The sequence below is a fragment of the Monodelphis domestica genome, chromosome 1 (genome assembly GCF_027887165.1).
Source record: "Monodelphis domestica isolate mMonDom1 chromosome 1, mMonDom1.pri, whole genome shotgun sequence".
Lineage (NCBI taxonomy): Eukaryota > Metazoa > Chordata > Mammalia > Didelphimorphia > Didelphidae > Monodelphis > Monodelphis domestica.
This window is the reverse complement of record NC_077227.1, coordinates 114,767,756-114,794,668: the sequence shown is the minus strand read 5'-3', so window position 1 is coordinate 114,794,668 and position 26,913 is coordinate 114,767,756. Positions and strand designations below refer to the sequence as shown.

At 43.8% G+C, this 26,913-nt stretch overlaps 1 protein-coding gene across 4 annotated transcripts in view; it reads right to left on the bottom strand.

The window, feature by feature from the left end:
- Positions 1–3,294: 3,294 nt before the first annotated feature.
- The window catches only part of KCNIP2 (potassium voltage-gated channel interacting protein 2), a 36,931-nt gene continuing 13,312 nt past the window's right edge, over positions 3,295–26,913 (bottom strand). For 2 of the 4 annotated variants that reach the window (XM_001369525.4, XM_001369585.5), the window contains exons 2-8: positions 6,811–6,935; positions 6,468–6,537; positions 6,031–6,101; positions 5,814–5,921; positions 5,500–5,604; positions 5,231–5,293; positions 3,295–4,903 (exon numbers count right to left, since the gene is read on the bottom strand). In XM_001369525.4, the coding sequence (XP_001369562.1) occupies positions 4,856–4,903; positions 5,231–5,293; positions 5,500–5,604; positions 5,814–5,921; positions 6,031–6,101; positions 6,468–6,537; positions 6,811–6,935 (590 nt within the window). In that variant the 3' untranslated portion in view covers positions 3,295–4,855. Of the gene's footprint in view, positions 4,904–5,230; positions 5,294–5,499; positions 5,605–5,813; positions 5,922–6,030; positions 6,102–6,467; positions 6,538–6,810; positions 6,936–9,946; positions 10,106–13,323; positions 13,524–26,913 lie in introns of those variants that run through there. The other 2 variants (XM_056805061.1, XM_001369557.5) reach the window with 2 other exon arrangements.

The following is a 26,913-nucleotide window of genomic DNA, read 5'->3' as shown; positions in this document are numbered from 1 at the left end:
ATACTCAACTTTTCACTTTCCATGACCCTCCAAAGCCTATTAGTGACTAAATATTCCTGTCATATTTTTACGATTCACATCAATCCCTTTCTCTCTGTTCACATAGCCACCACCCTAGTTCACACACTCATCAACTCTTACCTGAATTATTGCAATAATAGGGCTTTGCCTGTAGTCTCTCTCCTTTCCAATTCATCTTCCACCAAAACAAATCAATGTTTCTAAAACACACGTCTGATGATGTCACTCCCCTTTTCAAGAAGATCCAGGGAACTCCCTATTACCTCTAGGATTACATTCAAATTCCTCATCTGGCATTTAAAGACCTTCACAGCATAGATCTGGTCTATCTTCTTGAGCTTTCTACACATTACTCCCCTTCACAAGTTTTCCATTCCATCAAAACAGATTGATTTCTAGTTCCTCTTATATGGTATTCCATCTCATATCTCCATGCCTTTGCCCAGGCTGTGCCCCTATAGTTGGAAGGTGCTTCCTTCCCACCATTGCCTCTTAGAATCCCTAGTCTTCCTTCAAGGTTTATCTTATCAGATATAACCTCATATTTGAGAATTTTCTTAATCCTCCCAGCTGCTAGAGCCCCACCTTCCAACCAAACTTATGTTGTGTGTATGAGTAAATGTTGATATCTTTTGTTTTATGTTGCACATATTTTGCATTTATTATATGTATGGATACATATATGATACAATGCAAGAGGAAGGAACTATTTGATTTTGTTCTATTTGCCTCGATGGCTGACTCATAAGATATACTCAATAAATGTTTATTGATTGATGGGTTTGGACTTGTAGTTCAATCTGTTCTGCATCCGTATCATTGGACTCTGGGCTAACCTTCCCAAGTCCATCTTTTCTAAAATGTGAGCAGAGAATCTTTATCAGATGCTTTGCTAAAGTCAAAATAACCTAAATGTGCAGCATTCCCCTGATCTACTAATTCAGGAAGCTTGCCCAAAAAAACCCCTAAATATAGTCTGCCTTTGATGGAGGGAGGCATGGGTAGCTCTCAACTATCATAGTATCCTTTCTCAGATGTTCACTAACCATTGTCATCAAATGAAAATTGGATGAATCATCTATACATAGTTTAATTCTTCTGCTGCTATGTAGGAGATAGATAGAAATGTACCTTGTTTCTCTGTGCTCCCCTTCACTTCCCTTCTCCATCTCTACCTTCACATTCTAATCTATCTCACAAAGCTCAGATCAAATGCTTTCTCCCTTCATTTCTCCACACCCTCCTCCCATCCACCCACCCCTGCCCCACCCAGAAGAAAATGGAAGTGGAAGCACTTTGTACATCTCTTAAACACTTATACGCTCTCTTTTGAATCATAGCTGTGGATAATGTATCTGGCCCTAGTAGACTGTGATTCCCAAGAAGGCAGGAACCATGTTCTATTTGCGTTTTCATTTCTTTCAGGGTCTAGAACAGAGCTTTACCCAGAAGTGGGTATTTAACAAATGGTTGTTGAATTAAATTCAGATGCCTGCCATGTCACTCTTACAGTGGAGCCACAGATTCATGTGAGAGAATACCATTCATGTACACAATACATATCATGTACATATATCTTTCCTCAGCCTAGGGTTAGTCTCTTGCCAGTTTTCCTTTGTTTGACTATTCTACATACTATTTCACTCCACTTTCCTTCCCATAATGAAGATGTGAGCATGGAACAGATTTGAACTTTCAGCTATGAACTCTGTAATAAGCCTTGTTTTCCAGGATTCCAGGGCTTCCCTAGCAAACCTCTTCATGTGAAGGAGATTTCTCTCCTTTATTTGTTTTTATTTTTTTGAATCCTTACCTTCCATCTTAGAATCAATACTGTGTATTGGTTCTAAGGCAGAAGAGTGGTAAGGGCTAGGCAATGGGGGTCAAGTGATTTGCCCAGGGCCACACAGCTAGAAAGTATCTGAGGCCAGGTTTGAACCCAATACCTCCTGTCTCTGGACCTGGCTCTCAATCCACTGAGCCACTCACCTGCTCCACCCCTCCACCCTCTTTACAAAAGAGAAATTGAAGAATGACAATAATAGATAATAAATAAGATGTTATTATAGTCTTCCCTAGGAGTTCAGAGAGCTCACCTAGTTAGCTACCATGTAGACTCACACCTTGATGGACCCCTTTTCCTTGCCCAGCCTCCAACAAAGTCTTTTGCCTCTCCTTTTTTTGGGGCCCCTTTTCTACTCCTCAATTCAAATGGTTGTGCAGAAGAAATGTTAGTTATCTTTTTTTTTTAATTTATTTAGTCAATTCAGAATATTTTTCATTGGTTTCAAGAGTCATGTTCTTTCCTTCCCCTCTCTCATTCCCTCCCATAGCCAAACAAGCATTCTATTGGGTTTTACATGTGTCCTTTATCAAAACCTATTTCCATATTTTTAATATTTGCACTAGGGTGATCTTTTAGAGTTTGCACCCCTAATCATATTCCCATTGAACCATGTGATCAAGCAGTTGTTTTTCTTCTGTGTTTCTACTTCCACAGTTCTTCCTCTGGATGTGGATAGTGTTCTTTCTCATAAGTCCCCCAGAATCGTTCTGGATCATTTCATTGCTACTAATAGAGAAGTCCATTACATTTGATTGTACCACAGTGTATCAGTCTCTGTGAACATTGTTCTCCTGGTTCTGCTCCTCTCACTCTGCATCAATTCCCGGAGGTTGTTCCAGTTCCCATGGAATTCCTCCAGTTTATTATTCCTTTGAGCACAATAGTATTCCATCACCAACATATACCACAATTTGTTCAGCTGTTCCCCCATTGAAGGGCATCCCCTCATTTTCCAATTTTTTGCCACCACAAAGAGTGCAGCTATGAATATTCTTGTACAAGTCTTTTTCCTTATTATCTCTTTGGGGTACAAACACAGCAGTGCTATGGCTGCATCAAAGGGCAGACAGACTTTTAAAGTCCTTTGGACATAGTTCCAAATTGCCCTCCAGAATGGTTGGATCAATTCACAATTCCACCAACAATACATTAATGTCCCAATTTTGCCACATCCCCTCCAGCATTCATTACTTTCCATTGCTGTCATGTTAGCCAATCTGCTGGATGTGAGTTGGTACCTCAGAGTTGTTTTGATTTGCATTTCTCTTATTATAAGAGATTTAGAGCACTTTTCCATGTGCTCTAATTTAGAGTTATCTTTGAATAATCCATCATGCTTGTGTGTATGTGTGTGTCTCCTTGAGGATTAAATGCTGAGAGAAGCAGGTAGTATTATAGGGAGAGACACAGGAAAGGAGACAACAGGCTATGCATAGCCATTGTGTTTTATTGGATTCTCTGGGTTCCTAATTTTACAAAATATACACAAGAGTTGAAAATGCAAAGCAGTAACAACCAAGTCTCTGTCAGGGGAGGAAGGAGGCTATTTTCCCCCCAACCCCTCAGATCACTGCTGGCGGAGAGGGCAGAGCTACCCAGGACAAGTTGAGACATTGTAGGAGTGGAGGTCCAGAGATAGGGGCAAGGCCAGGGCTTGCAGATTCCTTTCTTCCCATGTATCAGAAGGGAGGATGCCTGAGGAGTTTGGGGATGGGGGAAGAAACTTTCTAAGTAGGATGTGATGGGGCAACAAGAGTTTCCTGTTGAGAATATTAGGGCTCCCTGACTCCTAAAAGGCAAAGCAGTAGAGCAGATCCTTGGGAAGGAAGCAATTGAGCTGTGCTGGAGAGGAGTGGACAAGCAATAAGAATGAGGGTCCCACTGATAATGCTGCATACATACCCCTTCAGCCCCATACACCCAGCTTTGGCATCTCTAATTCTGTGATAGTGTTTATTTTGGGATCTCAAATTCTGAAAGGCCTTGACTGTCTTCCCCTGTCTCCTTAGGTCATCCCTAGGACTTAGGGAATGTTCTCCACTAGTTGGTCCTGTAAAAATGTGTAAATCTGACAGGAAAGGATACAGGAAGAGGCAAGAGGACCTCAGTGGACTCCTGCTTGGTCATTCCTAGACCTTTTTTTGTCTGTAGTACCCTTACCCCTACACTCACCACCATCATACCCAGGGAAACAGAGGGAAGAAGAAATACATGGAGAATCCTAGGAGAATATCAAAACAGGAAATATAGGTATCCAGAATCCCAGGTTCCTGTCCAAGAGGGCATATCTTCCCATGCATGTATATTATAGGACCTTTGAGGATTTCCCACCTCTTCTTTCCAGAGAGGCAGGGATCAGAGGTTCTCTAAAAGACAGAGTATTCCCAATCAGGTCCCCTAAAGGAGCAAGGAGGCTTCTTGGGGTTAATTTTTAACCTCCACTACAGAGGACCCTGATGGGCTAGCTTAGATCCTAGGCTATAGTCTGAGTCCCCTTACTATTAGGATTTCATAGAGGTTCCTCTGAAAGTGCCCAGTGGGGAGGTCCCTGTGAGATTGGTTGGTTTGGGGAAGCACCACAGCAGGGTCATTGTTGGCTTCTACTGTATGAGTACAATGGGAATGGGGGAAATTATTTGGTTCCTACATTAAACCCTAAGGCAGGGGCAATAGGCTCACAGCATGTGGAATAGATTGGGGACCTGGGTAGCTATTTGGGAGCCTTGGACCCTTCCAAATACTACTTCAGGATTCTGCCCTATTTCCCAGCCTCTAGCCACACACCCTCTTTTACCTCAGAACCCAGATACCCCAAAGGGGTCACAGTCCCCTAAGCATGGTCTCCTAGCAACCCCTGGGGGTTTCCTGGGCCCCTGCTGGCACAGGATAGGGGCTGGAGATAGACTTGGGAAAAGAAGAGTGAGGTCCATCTGGGCAGGGAGGCCCAGGAGCTTCCCCCAGCACATGAAAACCCTTCTTTATATCAAGCTAGATGACGTCGTCAAAGAGCTGCATGGAACGCATGATGTTCTCATCCTAGTAGGGAGAGAGACAGAAATATATCCAGAAAATGAGAAGACAAAGAAGGGATCAATGTGGACATACAATGGGACAAAGATGTAGAAAGAGATCGAGATAGGTGAAATGGAGCCAGCAATCAAAATCCAGACAGGAAAAGACAGAGAGTGGGAGGGGGAAGGGAGGGCAGAGAAGTTGGTTTCTTGGTCCCACACTCTCTTCCTACCCCTTCTCTTTTGCCCCTATCATTGAAAGGGAGTTTGACCAAGATCTTCCCTGAAGATGGTGGAGTCATACTATCCCAGGGAGCCTGAAAGTTAGGGGAAGGACATCTTAGGGCTCTACCTTCTGGCAGGATTCAATGAACTCTTCAATGGTCACCACACCATCTTTGTTTCTGTCCATCTTCTGTAAGGATATGTAAGCAGGGTCAGTACCAAGATAGAGGCATAAGGATGAAGGGTAGGGAATGATATGGACAATTCCCTTTCCATCCCAGACTTGGTTCTTCCTTATCTCTCCGTATCTAGTCTCTTTCACACTGACCCTTGATATGGCAACATTCAACTCAGTGTAGTCAATGCCCTCCCATGCCTGCCACCTAACCCTTTCACCTGGAAGAAGTTCTCCACATGTTCTCTTGGTGCCTCCTCTCGAAGGGCAGGATAAGTATACTTGCCCATCATGTCGTAGATGGACTTCATGATGTCCAGCATTTCCTGGGGGAATTGGAAATTGAAAGCTTATCCTCAGGTCTTTCCTCCCAACCCCTTTGATAATGCAGTACAATGATTTTCCCTTGTAGTCCTCTGTCCCTTTCCCTATTAGTAGGCCTCCTTCTGCCTCCCTTAACTCCTTGATGCTTCCATATTTCTAGTGTCCTTCCTATTAATCCCTAACTTCCGAGTGATCTTCTTGGGCCCCTTACCTCCTTGGTGATGCAGCCGTCCTTGTTGAGGTCATACAGGTTGAAGGCCCAATTGAGCCGATCATCTATGGTTCCTCGGAGAATCACTGACAGACCAGCTACAAAATCCTGGGCCAGTGAGAGGAGAAAAAGTTCAGGAAAACGCTTATCTCCCCCACTGTGACTCTGCCCTGAGCTCTCTGAAGCTGGAGCCCCAGGGATATTGTCCCCACCTTACCTCAAAGCTGACAGAACCATCATGATTGGTGTCAAAGGCATTGAAGAGGAAGGTGGCATAAGTGCTGGAGTCTGGGGGAAGGGGTAATAAGGAATCATGAGCACACTTTCCACAGTAGTGGACCTCAAACTCTCCTTCTGGAATCTACTCCAGACTTCCCTCGAGACTATGGGCTTCCTCCGAATTCTCCTTCGACCACCCCCCTTAAAATTTCCCTTTAGGTACTCGAGATCACCCAACCGCTCCGTCCAGATACCCACCTCAGAGTCCACCGCGTTCCTTGCCCTAAAGTGTGTATGAGTCTTTGAGGGCAAGAGGGATGGGGAAATGGGCAGAAGCCCACCCACCCTTTCCTACCACGGGGAGGCAACTCCTAATCTAAGGGCTACAGGCCGGGGGAGGGAAGGTCCGTTAGGATGCTGGGCTAGCGCTCTCACCTCCCTGGGGAAAGAATTGAGAGTAAATCTGCTTGAAGTTCTCCTCGTTAACGATGCCGCTGGGGCATTCCTGAAACGGAAAGCAGAGTTGAGGGAGGCGAGGGAGAGGGAAGGCAAGGCTCCGCTTCCAGTCCCTCTGCCTCACCAAGGAAGGTCAAGAACTTCCAAAGGACCCTCCCACTCCAGGTAGATGGAGAGAAAGACCAGGATCCCCAGTTCTGTTGTCCCCTCTCTACCTAGCCACTAAGCCCGCCCCCGGCCGCCCCAACTCAGTAAACATTGGATTGCTTGAAGCCCCGCCTTCAACCCGTCAGACCCCGCCCTGAGCCCCGCCCACACTCACGTTCTTGAAGCCCCTGTAAAGGACCTGCAACTCCTTTCGGGTGAACTTGGTCTGTTCCTGCAGCTGTTCCAGCCCCTCGGGCCGGTGACACACAGTGGACAATTCAAACTCATCCTCTACGCTATCTGCAGAGGTTGGGGGGACAGCGGCGTCTCAGGTCCGGGCTCCGAAGCATCCTCCCAATATCTTGTGAAGCCCCACTTCCCCGAATCTTCCCTCTTCCTTAGCACAACGAATCTTCCCTTCTCTCACTGGGATGTCCCCAAATCCCAGGGACAGAGCTTTCTCCACACTTCCCAAAACACCCTTCCCGAGAGGAAACAAAGGCATAGAGAAGAGGAACCATAGTCTCCCACCCCGGTTCCCTCATAGCCATTTCCTTCTCTACTTTTACCTCATCCCTAGCTGTTTTCCTTTCCTTTTCCCTCTCCCTCCATTCCTACCTCTCCCAGGCCCATCTCCATCTTCCTCACTATCAGCATCACCCCCATCCTCATTGTCTCTATCCACCCCCATTCATATTTATCTCAAGCTCAACCCAAGCCTCTCTATTTTCCCCAATTTCTAATGAGAGAACCACTATCCTTCTAGTCACCCAAATTCCCAACCCCAGAGTAATCCTAGATTTTTCACTCCCCTCTCCTCTTATATCCAATCAGTTGCCAAGTCTTATCCTGTAGGGTTTCCCCATTCTCCATTTCCAGCTTCCCCATCCTCATCTTTATCCTTAGATCCATTTGCACTAGTTAGCCTCCCCACCCTCACTGAACCAGCAACTTAAAAAACCAGACCTCCAAGCCCTCCCCAGTTCTTTCCAAGTTTCTAGTCCCTTGTACATGGTCTCAGATCCTCAAAAGATGTAACTCTCTCTCTCTCTGTGCCCCAGATTCTTAAGTCTCTTCTTTCCCAACCTTCCCTCCTACTCCCCACCTCCAGCTAGGGTGGGGAGTCACCTGGGTCCTGAGAAATCTCCAGATAAAGAAAAGTACATCAAACAATTCTCCTGATATGTAGAATTGAATTCAAAATACACATCACACATAAGACAGGACTCATGATACTGACAGCACAGCACACAGAAAGGCATCCACAACAAGCAAGCCTTATACTTGAAACTGTCTGAAATAAACACAAAGCAGAGAAACACCACACATCATAGGATGCATACATTTGCATGGGAGACAGGCAAACACACAGAAATCTTCATGTTTCTATGCCTAGTACAGTGCTTGGCACCTCATCCTATAAACTCTTGTTAATTAATATACCAGGAACCACAGAAAACACAGGGACACTCAGTTCACTAGCACAGTGCCTGGCTTAAATGTTTGTTGTTGGCTGGTTGACTGATTTCCACTCTGCCATGATACCTTCCCAACCCATGGCCTTTTCTTAGTCTTCAATTCTTCCTGCAGCATTTGACACTATTGATCAGCCTTTCTTCGAATTGCTTTCTTTTTCCTCAGCCTCAAGGACAAGGTATCTTCCTATTGTTTCTCCTTTTTCTGGAACTCTTCCTCATCATTTGCTGTTCTTCCTGACCCGTGTTCCCTGAAGGTTTGTTAAAGGTTCTGTTCCCTTTGTCATCCTACATGCTCCACTGACAACCTTTTCACTTCTATACCTTTGCCTCCTATCTCTATGCAGGTAATTCCTAAATATATCTCTAGTTGACCCCTTTTGGAGCTACTGATCTTTAAAGTTGGATTGGGGCAGGGTGAGCAGGTGAGTGGATCAGTGGATACAGAGCCAGGCAGAAGGTCGTAGGTTCAAATTTAGCATCAGATGATGGGTGACCCTGGGCAAATCTAGCCTTTACCAGTCTTCTGCCTTGGAACTGACACTTAGTATCTATTCTAAGACAGAAGGTAAGGTTTAAAAAAAAAGTTGAATTCAAATATCATCTCCAAGAAGCTTTCTTCAGTCTCCAGTAATTATTGCCCCTCCCCAACTTTAGCTGTGACTTTATATAGCACCTCTCTAATGTATTTATCACATACTACTTTGTATGGTAGATACTTGTATATGTGGCATCCATAGACTTTAGCACTCCTACTAGACTTGAGCACCTTGAGGGAAAAGAGTAAACTTTGTTTCAGCTCCTAATTCAATACGTGATGCATAGTAGCTGCTCAATGAATATTTGTTGGATTTAAGTTGCTTCTGGATTTAAGTGCTGGGCCATGAGAGAGTCAGGAAGAAGAGGCATTGATTCTTGTTGGGGAGATCAGAGATGCTCTTCTGGAGGGGAGGGGATCTGAGCTGGGCCTTCAAGAAGGAGAATGATTTTAATAAATGGAGAAGAGAGAGGCAACAGTTGTTTTAGGAATGGAGAGGCCTCTGCATATGCTCAGGAGTGAGAGAAGGCAATCCTAGTGGGGAAGACGGAGTGCTACAATGTGGATGGCCTAGAGTGAATGAATGGGAGTACTGTTGAACTCAGTACTCCATAGGGCTGGATCTGCCATTCAAGCTCCCACTAGGCTGGGGAAAAGGTGAAAAGGGTCAAATTGGTGCCAAATTGGGTTCTGTCTCCCCATTAGGTTATATTAACCCCAGGAGAGCAGGAGTTGCATATCATCTAATGGCCCCCAGGTTTGAGCTCAGTGCTCTGAATGTAGCAGACGCTTAATAAATATTTGTTGAATTGAACCAGACACACATACACATGAGTACCAATGGAGAGGAACAGATACACATAGAGGTTACATGTGAACATGTGACTGTGGTTGGCAAGGGGAGACAGATGAAAATAAATGAAACAGGGTCTCTTCCCTTAAGGAACCAGACACTGACACAACATATCCAGAAGGTCGCAGACACAAGGATGTTGTTTCATAGGAACACACGTGTACTCATACAAGGAACTCAGACTCAGAAAGGGATATCCAGTTTCCCAGGCGTACAAACCAGGGCACATAGCCAAAGGGGTGGGTAGGTCACAAGGTTCCATTCAGTACCACTGACATAGGTTGATACATGCAGTTCTAGACACTGCCTGCACACTGTTTCCGTCCTTTTTTTGCCCATCCTCAGCCCCCACTGACTGCTCCCCAATACCAGGGCCTTGGTGACTGGAAATGTGATGGAGGCAGTCAGCCAGGGCGATGGAAAGGACAGGGCAGGGATTGCCCACCTCTCCCCATGGATCTCCCCCCCACACTCCCCGGGACAAAAGGAGAGGAGGGGGGGCACTTGCTTTCGCTGACTGAGGGCAGGGCCTGGGGGCCACAGCACGGCAGCAGTTTGAGGAATCGCTGCTTCAGCGCTTTTTTAGTGGGCCTGGGTGGGTTCCCTGGGAAGAAAGAAGACCCCAAGGAAAGAAGGTTAACTCCCCCAGAACACACCGAGCTGGCCCAGCCCCCTTCCCCTCCCTGCCTCACATAGAGACTCAGACACTCCCAAGCAGGTGGAAGGACCGAGGGAAACACTGGGATAGAAGGGCGGGGTCTGGGGGCGCGCAGACGAACCGGTGGCTGCAGGATACTTGAGGGACATTCAAGCAAGAAAGGCCGGATGGATTCCGAGGATTTCGTTGTAGCCTAACATTCAGTGAACGTCATGCAAAGTGTATGCAAATGACATGCAAACCAACATATGTTATTTGAAGTCAACAGCTCAGGCAGTTTGAAAAAAATAAAGGGGCAGCAGCTCAGAAGACAAACTTCCCAAACCTTAGAGACCAGCTGATTCGACCGCCTCCTGGTTTGGGAAGCGGGAGGGGGAGGGGCCTAGGACCCTGGGTGATGCATCAGGGAGGGGAAGAATTGGGAGAGATCTTGTCCCTAAAGTTCCCCGGACTCCAAGAGGACGGACTGTGACTCCCCCGCCTAAGTTCTTTCTCCCATTTAATCAGTCCCCCAGCACTCCCCAAAGGCTGGGATCCTGGGAGGCTCAGGGGTAACTTTTCTCTTGTGGGAGTCCCCAGTTGAGCTGTTCGTTATGAACGCAGAGACTTTGCAGACACACACACACACACACACACACACACACACACACACACACACAGAGTGATACTCGGAAAGGCATGCATTCATTCAACAACATTTATTAAGTGTGGAGCTCCGAGCAGAGCGCTATGCTAGCTAGGCACAGGGAGATACGGAGAGAAACAAGTCCTGGTCTCTGCCGGCAAGGAGCCGGGCACTGATACATTGATCCATATGGAGTGTAGTATACACAAACACGTCATCGCACCCGAACAATGACACAGAAAAACAATGACCACAAAGACAATTACAGCGATACAAGGTGACACACAGACAGAGTGAGAGGTCTACAGCGATACACGGGGCACCCAGAAAGACGCGCCCCCGGTTTGGTCTTCATCATACACTGCGTTACACATGCTGTGCTCTCTTCACTGACTGAGCACTGGCTCCCTAACCAGAGCGGGGATTCCTCCAGAGTAGAGACTAGCTTCTCCTTCTTCACAAAGTATTGGAGGGGGGGGGGGTGTCCTGGGGGATGGAAGGAGGAACAGGAGGAAGGAAGAGACACTCAGTGAAAGTTTCTTCGCCGGGATGTGCGACTTGTTGCCTGAAATACGTCGAGAAACACCTACAGTCCCACAGACTCAGTCCCAGATACAGTAGAAGGGGCCCATTTGAGTGTGACTCCCCCTCCGCACCATGTCCCAAACACGTGTGTGCAGATACACAGCTATCCGTAGACACCTCCATACCAGGTCCCGGGCACACACAAAACCAGGCTCACAAACACAGCCACACGCAGTCACACATCAAATCACAAAATAGTCATCTCCTCCCACTGCCTTCTTATTCTTCAGGGATCAGACCAAGGTTTGATACTGTCTCTGCCTCTCCTTCCCCTTTCAGTGCCCACCCCCTACCAAGGGCAGAGGATCGATTGACTGGTCTGGCCTTCTGCCCGGGGCTCCATTAGCTGGGGCTCTGGTTTCCCCCAAGCCAGATAGAGCCTGTGGTCTTCCTGCTGCCTTCCGGGAGTGAGGTGAATAGCTGGGGGATGGGAGAAAGGAAGCAAGCCCTAAAGTCTCTCTCCTTATTCTTTCACATTAACTTAAGAACTCAGTTTCCTTTTCTTTCTCTATGGGAGAGGATGTTTAAGATGGAATAGAACTGAAGGATCTCAGAAGACAGAAGTTCCATCTCCAGCTTCACCATGGTTGGAGTCCTTTAACCTCCAACACACCATACATTTCAGCCAGCCCTGCCTACTTCTCTTGAGCAATTTCTCTGTCCCACTCTTTTTTCCTTCATCTCTTTATCTTCATAGCACTCAGAGAGGCCCAAAATTTGGTGGTTGTAGGGAGTTACATTCTATATTCACTGCTTTCAGTTAGAAAGATCTTTTGCCTCCAGCCTGGGGTCTATACAGATTTCTAGGATGAAGACTGGCTGGCCAATTTTCCTGTTTATCATTTTACTCCAGTCTCCACCACTTTAGTCTGAAAGTTCTCCTTTGTGTCTAGTTTTTATCTTTCCTGCTTCCAACCTATTTGCAGGAAAAGGGCAGGTAGGGTAGGGTTGAACCCAAAGGTGGAATAGGAGCAAGGATTTTCAAGAAAAGGGAGAAGAGAATTATGGCTCTTTGCTATAACTTAATCCCCTAAATCTCAATAGATTCTCCCTTCTTCCCCAGAACCATAGATGCTTTGGGGGGATTTTCTCACCCATCTCCTCTCTTAGCCTTTCAGGGGATGAGGTGTCCTAGAGCTGGAATTCAAGGAGGCTAGGCAGCTTCACCTTGAATTGCAGGAGATCATGGAGATCGAGAGATCTCATAGGGTCATATATCTAGACCTGGAAAGACCAAAGAAGACATCTAATCCATTCTCCTCCTTTTATTTTACAGATGAGGAAACAGAGGCCCCCAAGAATAAGGTTACACAGGTAGTTGAGTCAGAGGTGGGATTTGAACCCCAGGACCTCCAAGTAATAGTTTTTCTCCCCTCTTCATTTGAACTAGAACTCAGAGCTTCTGCTTCCCTCCCTCCACTCATATTAAAAAACCTAAAATCCATGGATATACAATTTACACAATCACCATCAAAGCCATCAAACATGACTTGTGAGGTACAAATACAATTACAGCAACATATAATTACACTTAGAGTTATACATATAGTCACAGAAATCACATACACTATACAAGCACAATCATACTCAGTTACAGACAGAAATAATAACACAATGTTACCGAATCAGTGGGCTCTGATACCTCAACTCGAACACCCCTAATAAGGCTGAAACTGATTTCACTCTCAGCAACTCCCTCACCATATTCCTGCTCTCCTGCAACCTGAGCCTCACTCCTCCCCAAATCATCAGGATATCCACCCATACTCTTCCTCATGTCCCCCCAAGTAGCCCTTCTCCATGAACTCTACATCATCCTCCCTCTCCAGTTGAGAGGGAAAGAGGGAAAGAGGTCTTTGGTCCATTGGTGGTGTTAACACAACCACCCAACTCCCGCTTCCCCATCCCCCAACCCATCTCACCCTCCTGGCTTCCAAGTGGGTTCTTGGGTTACCTTCCAAGGAGACAGGCTCAAAAAGGCCAAACTGCTCCAGGACCTTGACAAATAGGGCCAGGACCACAAGGACAGCCACCATCTCCAGCCCCTCTAGATTCATGCCGGGGAGAGCGGGGGCATGGCCCCCTTCCCTGAACCCCCTAGTTGATAGCCCCTGCTTTGTCTGCCCCAAAGCCTGCCCTTGTCTACCCCTATCTCCTTTCTCCCTCTCCCTCTCCCTCTCCCTGTGCCTCACCCTTCTACAGGCTTCTCTCCCCTCCCTCCCTCCCTTACTTGTTTCCTCCCTCCCTCCCTCCCTCCGCCTTTTCCATCCTCCGCCCCCCACCCCACCCCCTCTCACAACCTCCTAGTCTCAGTCTGGGCCTCTTCCTCTGCCGGGGGGAAGGTACTGTGGCATGGAGTGCATTGACCCAATCCAATCAGCCAAGGGGAAGGGCAGTAAGTCAGTCCTCATCTCAGGCACTGCCTTATTTTTTAGGGGGTGGCAAAGAGATGGTAAGGAAGGGTCTTCAAGAGAAACAGGGAGACAGTGGAGGAGCCACAGATAAGGGGACGAGGGAGACAGAGAGGATTGGGGCAAATGAGGGATAAAGATAGAGAGGGGGATACACTGGGGTGCAGATGAAGAGGAAGCAGAGAAGATCGAGGAATGGGGGCATGGGACAAATAGTGAATCAGAGATTCTGTCCATCTCTGGACAGAAGAATGGGGGAAACAGGCAGATGGGAAAGAGAGAGCATTTGGAAGACAGATAGGCAGACAAGGAGACTGACTGGGAGACAGACTGGGAAATGGAGAGGAAATGAGGGGAATGGATAGAGAGAGCTGGAGACTGACGGGAATAGTAGGGGCAAGGGGAGGAGGGGCAATGAGAACTAAGAGTGGAGGGGAGGGGCTGCTCTTGGCCCTCCTTTGGTAGGTGGAGGGCAGAGCAAGGCCAGATAAGAGAGAACTTGGAGGAAAGAGCCATATGTGTGGTTCTGTGTATGTAAAAGCCCAAGTATCCAAGGGCCAGTGAGTGTATAATATGTACAGAGGATCCCTGCTACATGTGTATCCTATAGATTGCATAGTTATGGATATGAATGTAAAATCTGTGTATGCCACTGTGGGCGGGGTTTTGTCTAGGGGTACAGCTGTGCACACATGGGATCTGCACAAAGGGGGTCTGCATGTTCCTGTAGAAGGGGGAAAGAGAAGACTCCCTGGTAGAGGTGGTAAAGAGGAGACTAGTTCCAGCCCTTTGGCCCTGCCAATCATCCTGGTCATAGCTCTCCCCTTTTAAGGCTCAGTTTCCCCCCAGGGAGCACTGGAAGAGCATTACTTCCCAGCTGGTTGTCTCTTTGACCACAGCATTCAATACTGCTGCTACTGGCCTGAGAGCAGCCTAGTGGGATCATTGGGATCACTGTCTCTGCAGACCTCCTCTGTGCCCTAAACCTGGGGAGGGGGCCTGAGCTCAGTCTGGCTGGGGGGAGGGGACAGACTCTAGCAGTGACCACAGTGCCCTGATCCCCAGGGCTCCTCTGGTTCCAGCTAATGAGCTAAACAGAGAAACTTGAGCCCACCAGGATCATACCATGATGGTTTCCTCAGCCATTTCAAGAACTAGCTTTCCTGGATGTCCTCTTTCCCTCATATATGTGCATGGTGGGGGGGGGGGGGGGAGTCATTACAGGGAGGGGAGGGGAGGAGAGACACTATAGTCCAAGAAAGTAATGTCAGTCTTGACATCTGGCCCCTGGCCCAGCCTCGAGGGTTCTAACAAGATAGGATATGGCCCCTGTCAGATCTCTTCTCTGGGAAGATAACAGAGCAGGCCTAGCCCAGTTTCTCCTCCACAGCTGGGGAGAGCCAGGGGGCCTGGGGTCACAGGGAGCTGGTCAGTGAGTGTCAGACCATGGATGTATCGGGTCAGGGAGGAACGGTCCAGCGGCAGAGAGAGCCAAGGCTCAGGAGTGCCCATGAAGAAGCAGCAGACAGTTCTCACTCCTCCTGCCTGTTCTCAGGGTTTAACTGGAAGCAGGGAGGTGAGGACTGTCCAAGGGGTGGCCATGGAAGAAAGGACCCAATAACCAAGTTTTCTGCCAAGGGGACTGACGCTCTGGGGGCTGTAGTTCTGCACCCAAACCACTGGGGGTCACCCTCCTCCAACACAAGTCATCTCAGCCCCCCAACTCCATTGTCTAATATAGCTGGAAGAGGGGGGGGGGAAGTCCCCTTTCTCCTGCTCCTGACTGGGCCCCTTTCCTCCTGGGAAAAACTGAGTCCCAGGTTTCATCACTGGGGCAATAAAACTACAAACATTCACAGAAGACTTTCAGACTCAACCCTTTGGAGTGTGTCCCTCTAGTTCATCTACCTAGTCTAGCAACCAGGGAGAATGGGTTACTACTTCAGCCTGGCCCCAGGGGCTATCCATAAGCTTCCACCATTTAGGGTTCCTCTTTGTCCCTGCCATCAGGGCCCCACTCAATGAATCACAAAATCTCAGAATTGGAAGGCATCTCAGACCTGTACCTGAATAAGAAGCCACTCTGAAAATACCTGATTTTATGTAGAATATACACAGTTGCAAAGTATTACATATATGTCATCATGTCATCCCTAGTCCCATTTTATAGATGATGAAAACTGAGGCTTAGAGAGATAAAGTAAGTAAAGGCTTAGCCTGGTCACAAAACTGCTAAGTGTCAGAGATGGAATTCAAACCTAAGTCTTCCTGACTCCACAGATTCTTTTATTATACTATGCTAGTTCCCAATAAACCTAACCAATGGCCATCCAGCGTTTTTGTCAGGAAGAGGAATTCCAGAAGTGGTCCATTCCACTGTGGGACAACTGTGATTGCTCAGGGAATCTTTCCTTTCACCTATTGTTATTAGTTTTGCCCTCTAGAACCAATCAAGCAGCACTGACCTGGTCCACTTTCCATGAAAAAATATATATAGCTATTAAGTCCTCTTGCCTTTTCTCCATTTCTAAGTTCTTCAAATGAATGCCATATAATTTTGTTTTTCTTTTCTTCTTCTTCTTCTTCTTCTTCTTCTTCTTCTTCTTCTTCTTCTTCTTCTTCTTCTTCTTCTTCTTCTTCTTCTTCTTCTTCTTCTTCTCCTTCTCCTTCTCCTTCTCCTTCTCCTTCTCCTTCTCCTTCTCCTTCTCCTTCTTCTCCTCCTCCTCCTCCTCCTCCTCCTCCTCCTCCTCCTCCTCCTCCTCCTCCTCCTCCTCCTCCTCCTCCTCCTCCTCCTCCTCCTCCTCCTTCTTCTTCTTCTTCTTCTTCTTCTTCTTCTTCTTCTTCTTCTTCTTCTTCTTCTTCTTCTTCTTCTTCTTCTTCTTCTTCTTCTTCTTCTTCTTCTTCTTCTTCTTCTTCTTCTTCTTCTTCTTCTTCCTTCTTCTTCTTCAATTCAAAACCTTTACCCTCTGTTTTAGAATGGATTCTGAGGATTGGTTCTAAGGCAGAAAAATAGTAAAGGGCTAGGCAATTGGGTCAAGTGACTTGCCCAGAGTCACACAACTATGAAATGTCTGAGGCCAGATTTGAAACCAGGCCTCAATTCCAAGCCTGACTCTCAATCTGCTGAGTCATCTAGTTATCCCAACTCCTTATAGTTTACAAAGCCTTTTCATCTATATCATGAAATTCAATCTTCAACAGAAAATTCAGGAAGCAGGAGGACAGGAATTATTAATCTCATTTTTCTAATGAGAATACTGAGGTCCATAGGAATCACTAACCATCACACAGTAAGTGACTGCAAATACACTGTCATCATCCTAGGTTTCTAATAATTTTTCCTGAACTTAATTGAATTCCATCTGTGACCTTGGGGTTGCTTAATTCTCTAGGCATATCTGCCCTCTCCCTGTTCTCCTTCCCTTTCCCTTATGACTAGCAGGCACCTGTAACTCCCCTCCCATCATCCTATTCTCTAATCTCTGTCATCTAGACCCAGGATAGTGCCCTGGGCACAAGATCCATCCTGCTTCTGCCTGCCTCCTTGAGTAATCTCAAGTTATTTTTTAGTGCTATTTTTAAAATGTTATCTTTACAAATATTAGCTCATTTAATCCTTACAACAATCCAGGGAGGTAGGTCCTATGATTATAACCACTTTTCAGATGAGGAAACCAAGGCAAACAAAAGATAAGAAATTTAACCAGGATCACATAGTTAGTAAATGTCTACTGCTGGATTTGAACTCGGGTCTTCCTGATTCCAGGCCTGGTGCTCTATCCATTCCCATCAAACTGAACCTAGATGTCCTATTGGCACTTGAGACTTGAGACATGATTCAAACTGAAATCATCATTTCCTGCCTTTCCTCTTCGCGTTTTTATTTCTGTTATTGGTACCATCATCTTCCCAGTCTCCTCAGGTTTGCAACTTGAAGTCATGCTTAACTTCTTTCATCTCCAAAGCCATCGATCCATTCAATCGCCAAGACCTCTGTAATATCTATTGCATCCAGTCCCTACTCTCTACTTGCACCACAATTCTTTTATGGATTTCAAGCTGGAAGGGACCTTTGAGGCTACCACGTCTAATTGTTTCATTTCACAGATGAGGAAAATAGTGTATTAGTTATCTGTCTTTCTGAGTTTTGTTATATCAGAAAATTAGAAAAACATGTCTTTCTTCATCCAGGTCACTGATGAGAAAGTATAGTCTTAAGGAGCACTTCTTTAGAAACCTCCATCACTTTAGTTCAAGACCTCCATCCTTTTAATTTCTGCCCCCTTTTGAAAAAAATCTTTACCTTTTGTCTTAGAATGGATACTAAATATTAATTCTAGTAAGAGCTAGGCAATTGAGGTAAGTGACTCACCCAGGTCACACAGTAAGGAAGTGTCTGAAGACAGATTTGAACCCCGCACCTCTGATCCCTAGTCCTGGCCTTCTGTCCACTGAGCCACTTAGCTGCCCCTATTGTGATCTTTATAATGGTCTTCTAATTGTTTCCCAAATGGTTATTCAATTTCTAGTCTAACCAATGTCTAATCTCTCTTCCATATGGTTGGTCAACTGGTTGACATTGTCATCATCATCATCATCATCATCATCATCATCTCATAATCACTATCATTATTAATCACAGTTGAAATTTATATAGTGTTCTAAGATTTTCAAAGCTCTTACAACGCTCATTGTTATAGAATAAGAGCCTTTTTCCATGCTGTCCCCCATGCTTAAAATAGATTTCCTCCTCATTTCCATCTGTTGAAATCTCTACCTTCCTTTAGGGTCCATTTTAGATTAGATGCCACCTCCTCTAAGAAACCTTCCTGACCTTCTTTCCTTCTCACTTGGAAGTGAGCTCTTCCTCCTCAGATTTTTTTGTAGCACATATCTGCTTTTCTTTTGCCTCTCTGACATTCTACTTCGGATTCTATTTATGTATATGCCTGTCATAACAGTCCTATTGGACTGCAGGCTTCTTGAGGGAGGTAGGGACCAGTTTTCTAGGTCCTAGTCAAATGGTGGCTTTATCTTGTATTCTCAGTTCCATTTCCAGCCCTTCCCCTGCCCACTAGTCAGGGATTTTGTTTTCTTTTTTTCTTGGCTCTGAATTCTTCCAATCTACCCTACAGATTTTCTCCCTGACTGGAGAACACAGCTGGAGGTTAGAAGACCATGGCCCTCTCCTTAACGGGGTTCATTCACTCAGTTTTGTAATTCTTCTTTCCTCCCTCTCATTCTTGGGAGAGGCTCACCTAACCCATTGTGGATATTTGACCCCAGACTAGGTAGCAGGAGTAGAAGCAACACAGAGTAGTGGATAAAACGCTGGATTTGGATTCAGAAAGACCTAGGTTTGATCCTGCCTTATACATTTACTAGTTCTGAGACTCCAAGCATGACACAACCTCTCTGGGCCTTTTTTCTGATTTATAAAATGAAGGGTTTGGACTCAAAAACCCACTAATGGCCCTTCCAGCTTTACACCTGTGATACAGATAATGATTCTATAATCTACCCAACTAATCATCCATTCAGGACAACTTCTTGCCACTGGGCATTGTGGTTCTCCACTCTTGCTTTCCACTTCTTGCTTTAGAAACCATGGCCACATCAATGCTCCCATTGCTTCTGTAAAGAATAGGACAATTAACTATCCTTAGGGCTCCTTAGGTGAAAACTCCTTTCCCTGTCTACCATGTATGTGTGTGTTTCCCCCCCACTAGAAGGTCAGCTTCTTGAAGGCAGATTCTATCTCACCTTTGTATTTGTACCCTCAGTCCTCTCTAGGCTGCAATCTGAAATTCCACTACTGTACTTCTCCATTCTATTTCCTCCTTACCTTTCAGGGTCCTTTTATTCTTTTTTTTACTGTCAAATCACATTTTTATTTGTTTTTTTAAATTTGGTCAATTTCAAACATTATTCCTTGGTTACAAAAATCATTTTCTATTCCTCCCTTCCCTCCCCTCTCCCCTCCCACAGCAGACACACAATTCCACTGGGTATTGCATGTGTCCTTGATCAGAACTCAGGGTCCTTTAATGCACTATCTTTTATTATTAGAATGTAAGCTCTTTGAGGTCAGGGACTGTTGTTCTCTCTACCTGCATGTGTTTTAGTCCAGGGCCTGCCACATAGTAAGTACTAAAGAAATGCTTCTTTATTTCATGCAGTCACTCCATCAAGTAGCATCAGGCACAAAACTGGCCACATAGTAAGAATCAACAACAACAAAAAATTACTCATAGACAAGTAGATTGAAGTTGCGAAGGAATGATTGCTATTTTAATTTTATGCAAAGTATTTTTGATTAGGTAAAATAAGACAAGACTCCTTGAAAGATATAACAACTGAGACTTTGAGGAGTCTCTGGGTATTAAAATAAGGTGAGGCATAGAAAAACCAGGGAGGTAGACAGACATAGGCTCACCAAAAGTGTTTGCCAACAATCAAACATAATGGACTTCTCTACTAGCAGCAATGCAATGATCCAGGACAATTTGGAGGGATTTATGAGAAAGAATGCTATCCACATTCAGAGGAAGAACTGAGGGAGTAGAAACACATTTTCTTGATCTCATGGTTCAATGGGGATATGATTGGGGATTTTGACTTTAAATGATCACTCTACTACAAATGTTAATAATATGGAAATAGGTTTTAAACAATGATATGTGAAAAACCCAGTGGAATTGCTTGTCAGCTCCAGGAGCGAGGAGGGGGGGTAGGGAGGGGAAAAACATGAATCATGTAACCATGGAAAATTATTCTAATTAAATTAATTAATTAATGATAATAATAAAATAATTAAAAAAGGTGTTTGCCAATGCCATGGAGCATGTCCAAATTAAAGAAGGATCCCTTCTGTAGATGGTAAGGATATCTAATTGCTCCTGATGGTAGATGGTGTTGTACTAAGTGCATCAAGCCCCAAAACACTGCAGACATTTAAGTGAGATCCAGAATGACTCAAATGAAATTTGCCAAATCATTTACACAAAGAAAACAAAGTAGATGAAGAATGGCTATTGTTCCTGTTATGAGAGTTATGCAGGTCTTGCATATAGGGGTATATATATATCCTGGATAGATCCTATGATCTATCCTATGAATGGACTATGAGCTGTTTTTAGAAAAGAATAGGACAAGAATACCTATCAGTGGATAGACAGGTTAAATCTGACCTCAAACACTTATGGCTGTGTGACCCTGGGCAAGTCACTTAATCCTGATTGCCTAGCCTTTCCTGCTCTTCTGCCTCAGAACAAATACAATGTAATGATTCTAGGCTGGAAAGTAAAGGTTTAAAAAAAAAAGAAAGAAAAGAAATAAGAGCTATAGGAGATGTAATTGGAATGGGAATAATAGCTTGGAATAGGAGGTACAAAACTCTGCCCAAGCAACAAGTTCCATGGGAGTTTGAATGGAACAAGTAGAAGCCAATGATACAGGGCAGCTAGATGGCTCAGTGAATAAAGAACCAGGCCTGGAGATAGAGGTCCTAGGTTCAAATCTGGCTTCAGACAGTTCCTACCTATGTGACCCCAGGCAAGTCCCAATTGCCTAGCCCTTACTACTCTTCTGCCTTGGAACAGATACTTGGTATTGGTTCTAAGACAAGAAGGTATGGGTTTAGGGGAAGAAAAAAAAAGAAATGTCTAGGACAAGAGAGGGACCAGTTCTTTGAATGATCCCAATCTTTTCCCGTTTCCCCTACTTTTTAACACCAAAATTGTTCTGGTGGTGTTATATGACTGTAAATTGTAGTATTTTACCATTTCTGAGGTCAAGAGGTTTAGCATCGACCAAAAGGCAATAGAGTCATTCCATAGATGTGAGCAAGCTGTAACAGATTACAAATGAGGGATTGTGAGGGAGAAGTGGCATAAAAGACATCACCCAAGAAATAGGAGGAATATAGAAATCTGATGAAGGATAATCAGTGGAGAGCATCATTGAGATGCATGTCTTGAAGGCAGAGGGCGTAGATTTGCTTATGAGTTCTCTTGCTAGATTTGAAGTCAGAAGACCTGTTTGCTTCCCAGATCTGTTGCTATCTGTGTGATCTTGGGCATGAAACTTCAACTCCAAGGTCTATTTCAGTTCTAAATCTGTGATCCTACAAAATACAGGTATTTCTACTTATTCCACTGTCACCCTCTAACTCCAGCATATTGAATTGCGTTAGTTCCCTGTGGAGGTTTAATGGGACATCGTGAGCAAGAGTTGCACAGGATCCAGAGCCAATGATAAGTTGTACTATGTTCTGTTGAATGAATGAACAAATGAAATACAAGTAATTTATTAAGCACTAATTACTTATGCAGGGGATCCAAGTACAAAAGTTTGATCGGTTTTGTTCTTAAGAATACATTTAAGTGGGGGCGACATCACATGCAGAGGGGTGGTAGTCAGGGAAGGGAATTTTAGTTCTGGGAGACATAAGAATGGGACATGGTGTAGTCTACTGTTACATCCTTTCCAGTAGCGATGGTAGTATTGATTTGATTTCTGTTCTCCAAAAAAGAGGGAGAGGTGGAAAGAGAAAGGATCTGTTTGTAGCAGCAAATGTTGAGATGCCTAGCTTGGTTATGGTTTCCTGGTGATGGCCAAATGAGATGTGAAATTTAATCTAGGGCCAGTTAGCTATATTAGGCTTGGGGATTAGGACCTCATTACCCATTGATCAGGACCAGCTCAACCATATCAATGAGATCCAAGATTCACTAGAGTACTGAGGTCTAAACCCATATAAGAAGAGGATTTGGGAGAAGCCATTCACTTGGGTCTCGATGTAGCTAAATGAGTTATCTGAGAGAACCTGGGGTAGTGGACAAAGCTGGTTATTTTAGGCAAGATCATCAGTTGAATTCAGGACCTATCAGTTACTTATGCCTTCCAAAGAGCTAAGATCAGGTGATATAGCTCAGACAAGGGAGCAATAATTTAATAAGTGACCTAAAAGGTGAAAGAGTTTTTTTAATTAAAAAAAAACAATGATTAAATGTTTACTATGTACAAGATATCAGGGATACAATGATAGAACATAGAGATAGGTAAAGGGGGGATAAAAACTAGCCTTATTTTCTGATGATATGATAGTTTAGAGCAGCACATAAAAAACCTAGAAAAACACAAAGATACTAATTGAGGCAACAGCTTCACTAAAGTGAAGCTACAAAATAAACCTCAAAAACTAAGGGCATGTATAATAATAATAATAATAATAATATCCAAGAAGTAATCATAGAAAAGGAAATCTTATTCCAAAAATGCCAAATGCCTAAAATTCTTCAGGATCAACCTACCAAAACGCATAAAATATTTATATATGGGGGGAAGCTGGATAGCTCAGTGGATTGAGAGCCAGGCCTAGAGACAGGAGGTCCTAGGTTCAAATCTGACCTCAGACACTTCCTAGCTGTGTGACCCTGGGCAAGTCACTTAACTTCTTGCCTATTCCTTACTGTTCTTCTGCCTTGGAACCAATATATGGTTCCAATAGATTTTAAGAAGAAAGTAAGCATTTCAGAAAAATAAAAAATAAAGGTGGAACAATGGAACAGACTAGGTAAAGGAGAATTAGAAACAAGGGAACTCATGAACCTAAGTTTAATAATTTGGAAAACATAAATTACTTATGAAAGGATTCCCTATTTGTAAAAACCAACAAACTGCTGGGAGAACTGGAAAGCAATCTGACTAAAATCAGGCTTAGCTGAATCCCTTATACAGTGGTATCTTGACACACGAGTTTAATTCCTTCCATGGCCAAGCTTATAACTCAATTTGCTTGTGTGTCAAATCGAATTTCCCCACTTAAATTAATGGAAATGCAATTAATCCATTCAGGCCCCCAAAAAACACACAAATTTTTTGTTTCATGTTCTTTTAAATATGAAAATGTATTTTATAAATAACAAATAAATATATTTATAGATAATAAGAAAGAATGTAAAGAAATAAACTTTCTTATGAAATGTTATTTATCTTCAAGGTCAGGTGAAGATGCTGGCAGAGAAGGTTTTCATTTGGTACGTTATTGCTTAACATAACACTGTCTATACACGTAATGCTACATTTAAATGCCAAAATTAACCTCCCACATTACTTATATGTGACTTATCGCTAAACTTAATTGTTATTTTTAAAAATTTCACATAATTATCATCATTTTCTTCATTTAATTTTGGCTGTTTTGACACACTTTCCTTGATTTCACTGAGAGGCCATTTCAACAAAAATCTTTCCATGGAAATTTGTTTCTTTCTCTCTTTCAGAACATTTCCATAATGTGTGAAACAAGTGTTGTCACACAGCTCTAATGCACAACCTGTTGCAACTTTTCCTGGGTGTGTCTTTTCAATAAAATGTTTAATTTTTTTCCTAAATCCTCAACATGTTTTTAATGTCACTTGTACTGATTACCTCATCCATCTCTGGCTCATCCTCACTAATTTCCTGCAAAACCTTTGTATGCTGCTGCTTCTGTAACTCCTTCAATTCCTCCGTCATCAGGACCCATGGTTAAAAGTTAAAAAATTTGCCCAAAAAACTGATAATAAAAGACAAAAATAAAGAAGAAAACAAAGCAATTCAATACAAATACTCGCACGGCCAGATAAACACTAAACGAAACAAGGCAGTCTCATGTAATTTGTGATGCCAAATATACCACAGGCTATCTGGAGGGTGGAGGAAACTCGTGATTCAAATATTCACTAGTGACTTAAAGTAGAAATTCTGATTGTGACTGCTCCTATCTCAAATTGCTTATGACTCAAGGTGCTCATGTATCAAGGCACCACTGTACCATATTCTCCAATACATTCTAAAGGGAAATGTGATTCTAATATTAAAGATGTCGTGATTAAAAAATGAGAAAAGAAGCAGATCATAGACTCCTCACAGTTATCAGTATCATAGCTGTCAGTAGGAGAAAATTCTTTTTTTTAGGAAAGTATTCTAGATAAGACAAATCATAGAAATAAATGCAGAAGACGACAGATAACTTGGATTACATGAAACTGAAACCTTCAGCACAAAAAAAATAATGCACTGAGGATAAGAAATGAAGTAGTTAGATGGGAAGAAAAATCCTTTGTATCAAGTTTCTCAGAGAAGGATTTGTAATCAAAGATTTATAAACAATTAATTTGCACACATATAATAACTAAAAGCCAATTCCTAATAGATAAGTGGTCAAAGAACATAAACCAGCAGTTCTGATATATATATATATATATATAAAAATATATATATACACACACACACACACATATATATGTTGGAACTAGAATTTGAATTCAAGTCTCTGGGGACTTTGGGGATAAAAATGGTACCACTGTTGAGATCAACCCTCCCCACCACCCCTCCCACCTCCAGAATAGGCATAAGCAGAAGTAAAGGAGCTAAGCTTCCCCATTTGGAACAGACTGAATAACAAATTGGTGAACATGTGTAATTTAAAAAAGAAAATATAATATAGCAGAACAGAAGAAAAGGATCCGACAATGGTAGGATTTCAAGGACCTAGAAATAAAAACAACTCCAGGAGGGCAAAGGAGATGTTACCTTAACTCCAGTGGCTCTCTGTTACCTCCAAGATCAGATATAAAACTGCCCATTTGGCTTTGAAAGCCCTTTTTCAACCTGGCCCAGCCCACCTCTCTATTCTTCTTATACCTTGCTTATTCCTTTCCGTATTCTCTGTGAGCCAATGGCATTGGCCTCCCTGAGGTTACTCAAACAAGATACTCTATCTCCTGGTTGCAAGCATTTCCCCTGGCTGCCTCTCATGCCTGGAATGCTCTCCCTCCTCATTTCTTGGCTTGCTTTGAATTCCAGCTAAAATCTCACCTTCTAAAACAGACTTTCCTCATGCCCTTTAATGTTAGGGCCTTTCCTCTATATGTGTTATCTACTCCAGTGACTTCTCCTTGAAGGGCAGAGACTATTTGGGGTTTTTATTGGCCCCTTTTTATTTCCCCAAGACTTTAGCACAGAGCCTGGCACATAGCAGATGCTGAATAAATGTTTGTTGACATGAATAACTTAGTTTATTCTCAACAATACAATGATACAAAACAATTCTGAAGAATTTAGGATGAAAAATGCCATCTAAGGTGGATCCAAGCATGTGATCTTTGATATCAGTGTATTTACAGTTTTATTTTGGGATTTTGGCTTTGTATGAGAGTGATTGTACAACAACAACCAACATGGAAGTGGGTTTTGCATGATAATAAAGAAATAAAATTTAAATTAAAAAAATGCTACCTACCCAGAGAAAGAGTTGACAAAATCTGAATCAAAGATAAAAGAATACTTTTTAAATCTTTTCTTTTTCTTTCTTTGCCCCTCCCCTCTTTTGGACTGTTATCTTTAGCAAAATGGCTAATATGGAAATACGTTTTGCATGATTCCACATGTATATATAAACTATATCAAATTGCTTGCCTTCTCAGGGAGGGGAAAGGAGAAAGAAGAGAGGAAGGTGGAGGAGAATTTGGAACTCAAAATTTGTAAAAGGAAAGTTAAAAATTGTTTTTATATGTAATTGGAATAAAAGACAATTTTTTTAAATTAAAAAAAAATGTTGACTTAACAAGTTGGTGGGTCTGTGCAGAACAGCCAGAAACTTGGGGAGGAATCTTTTTTCTTTAACTCTAACTTTTTATCTTAGATGATTCTAAGACAGAAGAGTGGTAAGAGCTCGGGCATTGGAGTTAAGTGACTCTTCTGACTCCAGGTCAGGCACTCTATCCATCCTGCTATCTAGCTGCCCCAGAATCTTTGAAAATAAATTAGGGATGTGCCTTCTTTGCCCAAGGGCAGGATTAGGGGCCAGGCTGGCTGAAGAGTCAGAGAAGATAACCTGGGGTTTATACCCAAAGGGCTCTAAATATAGTCCTGACTTGGCAGAGTATCAGGTGGTAGTGCCAGCCCCAGGACACCTAGGGACCAAGAGCAGAAGCTGGGTCTAGTTCCCAGCCCAGAGGATGGTGAGGAAGAATAAGGCTGGAGGAAAATCCTGGAACATGAGCTTGCTCCACCTGCACCCAAATCTGTCTCCTTCAAGCCCATCAGGGGCCGTGCACATGGATGCAAGGCTTGGGGGGGACATC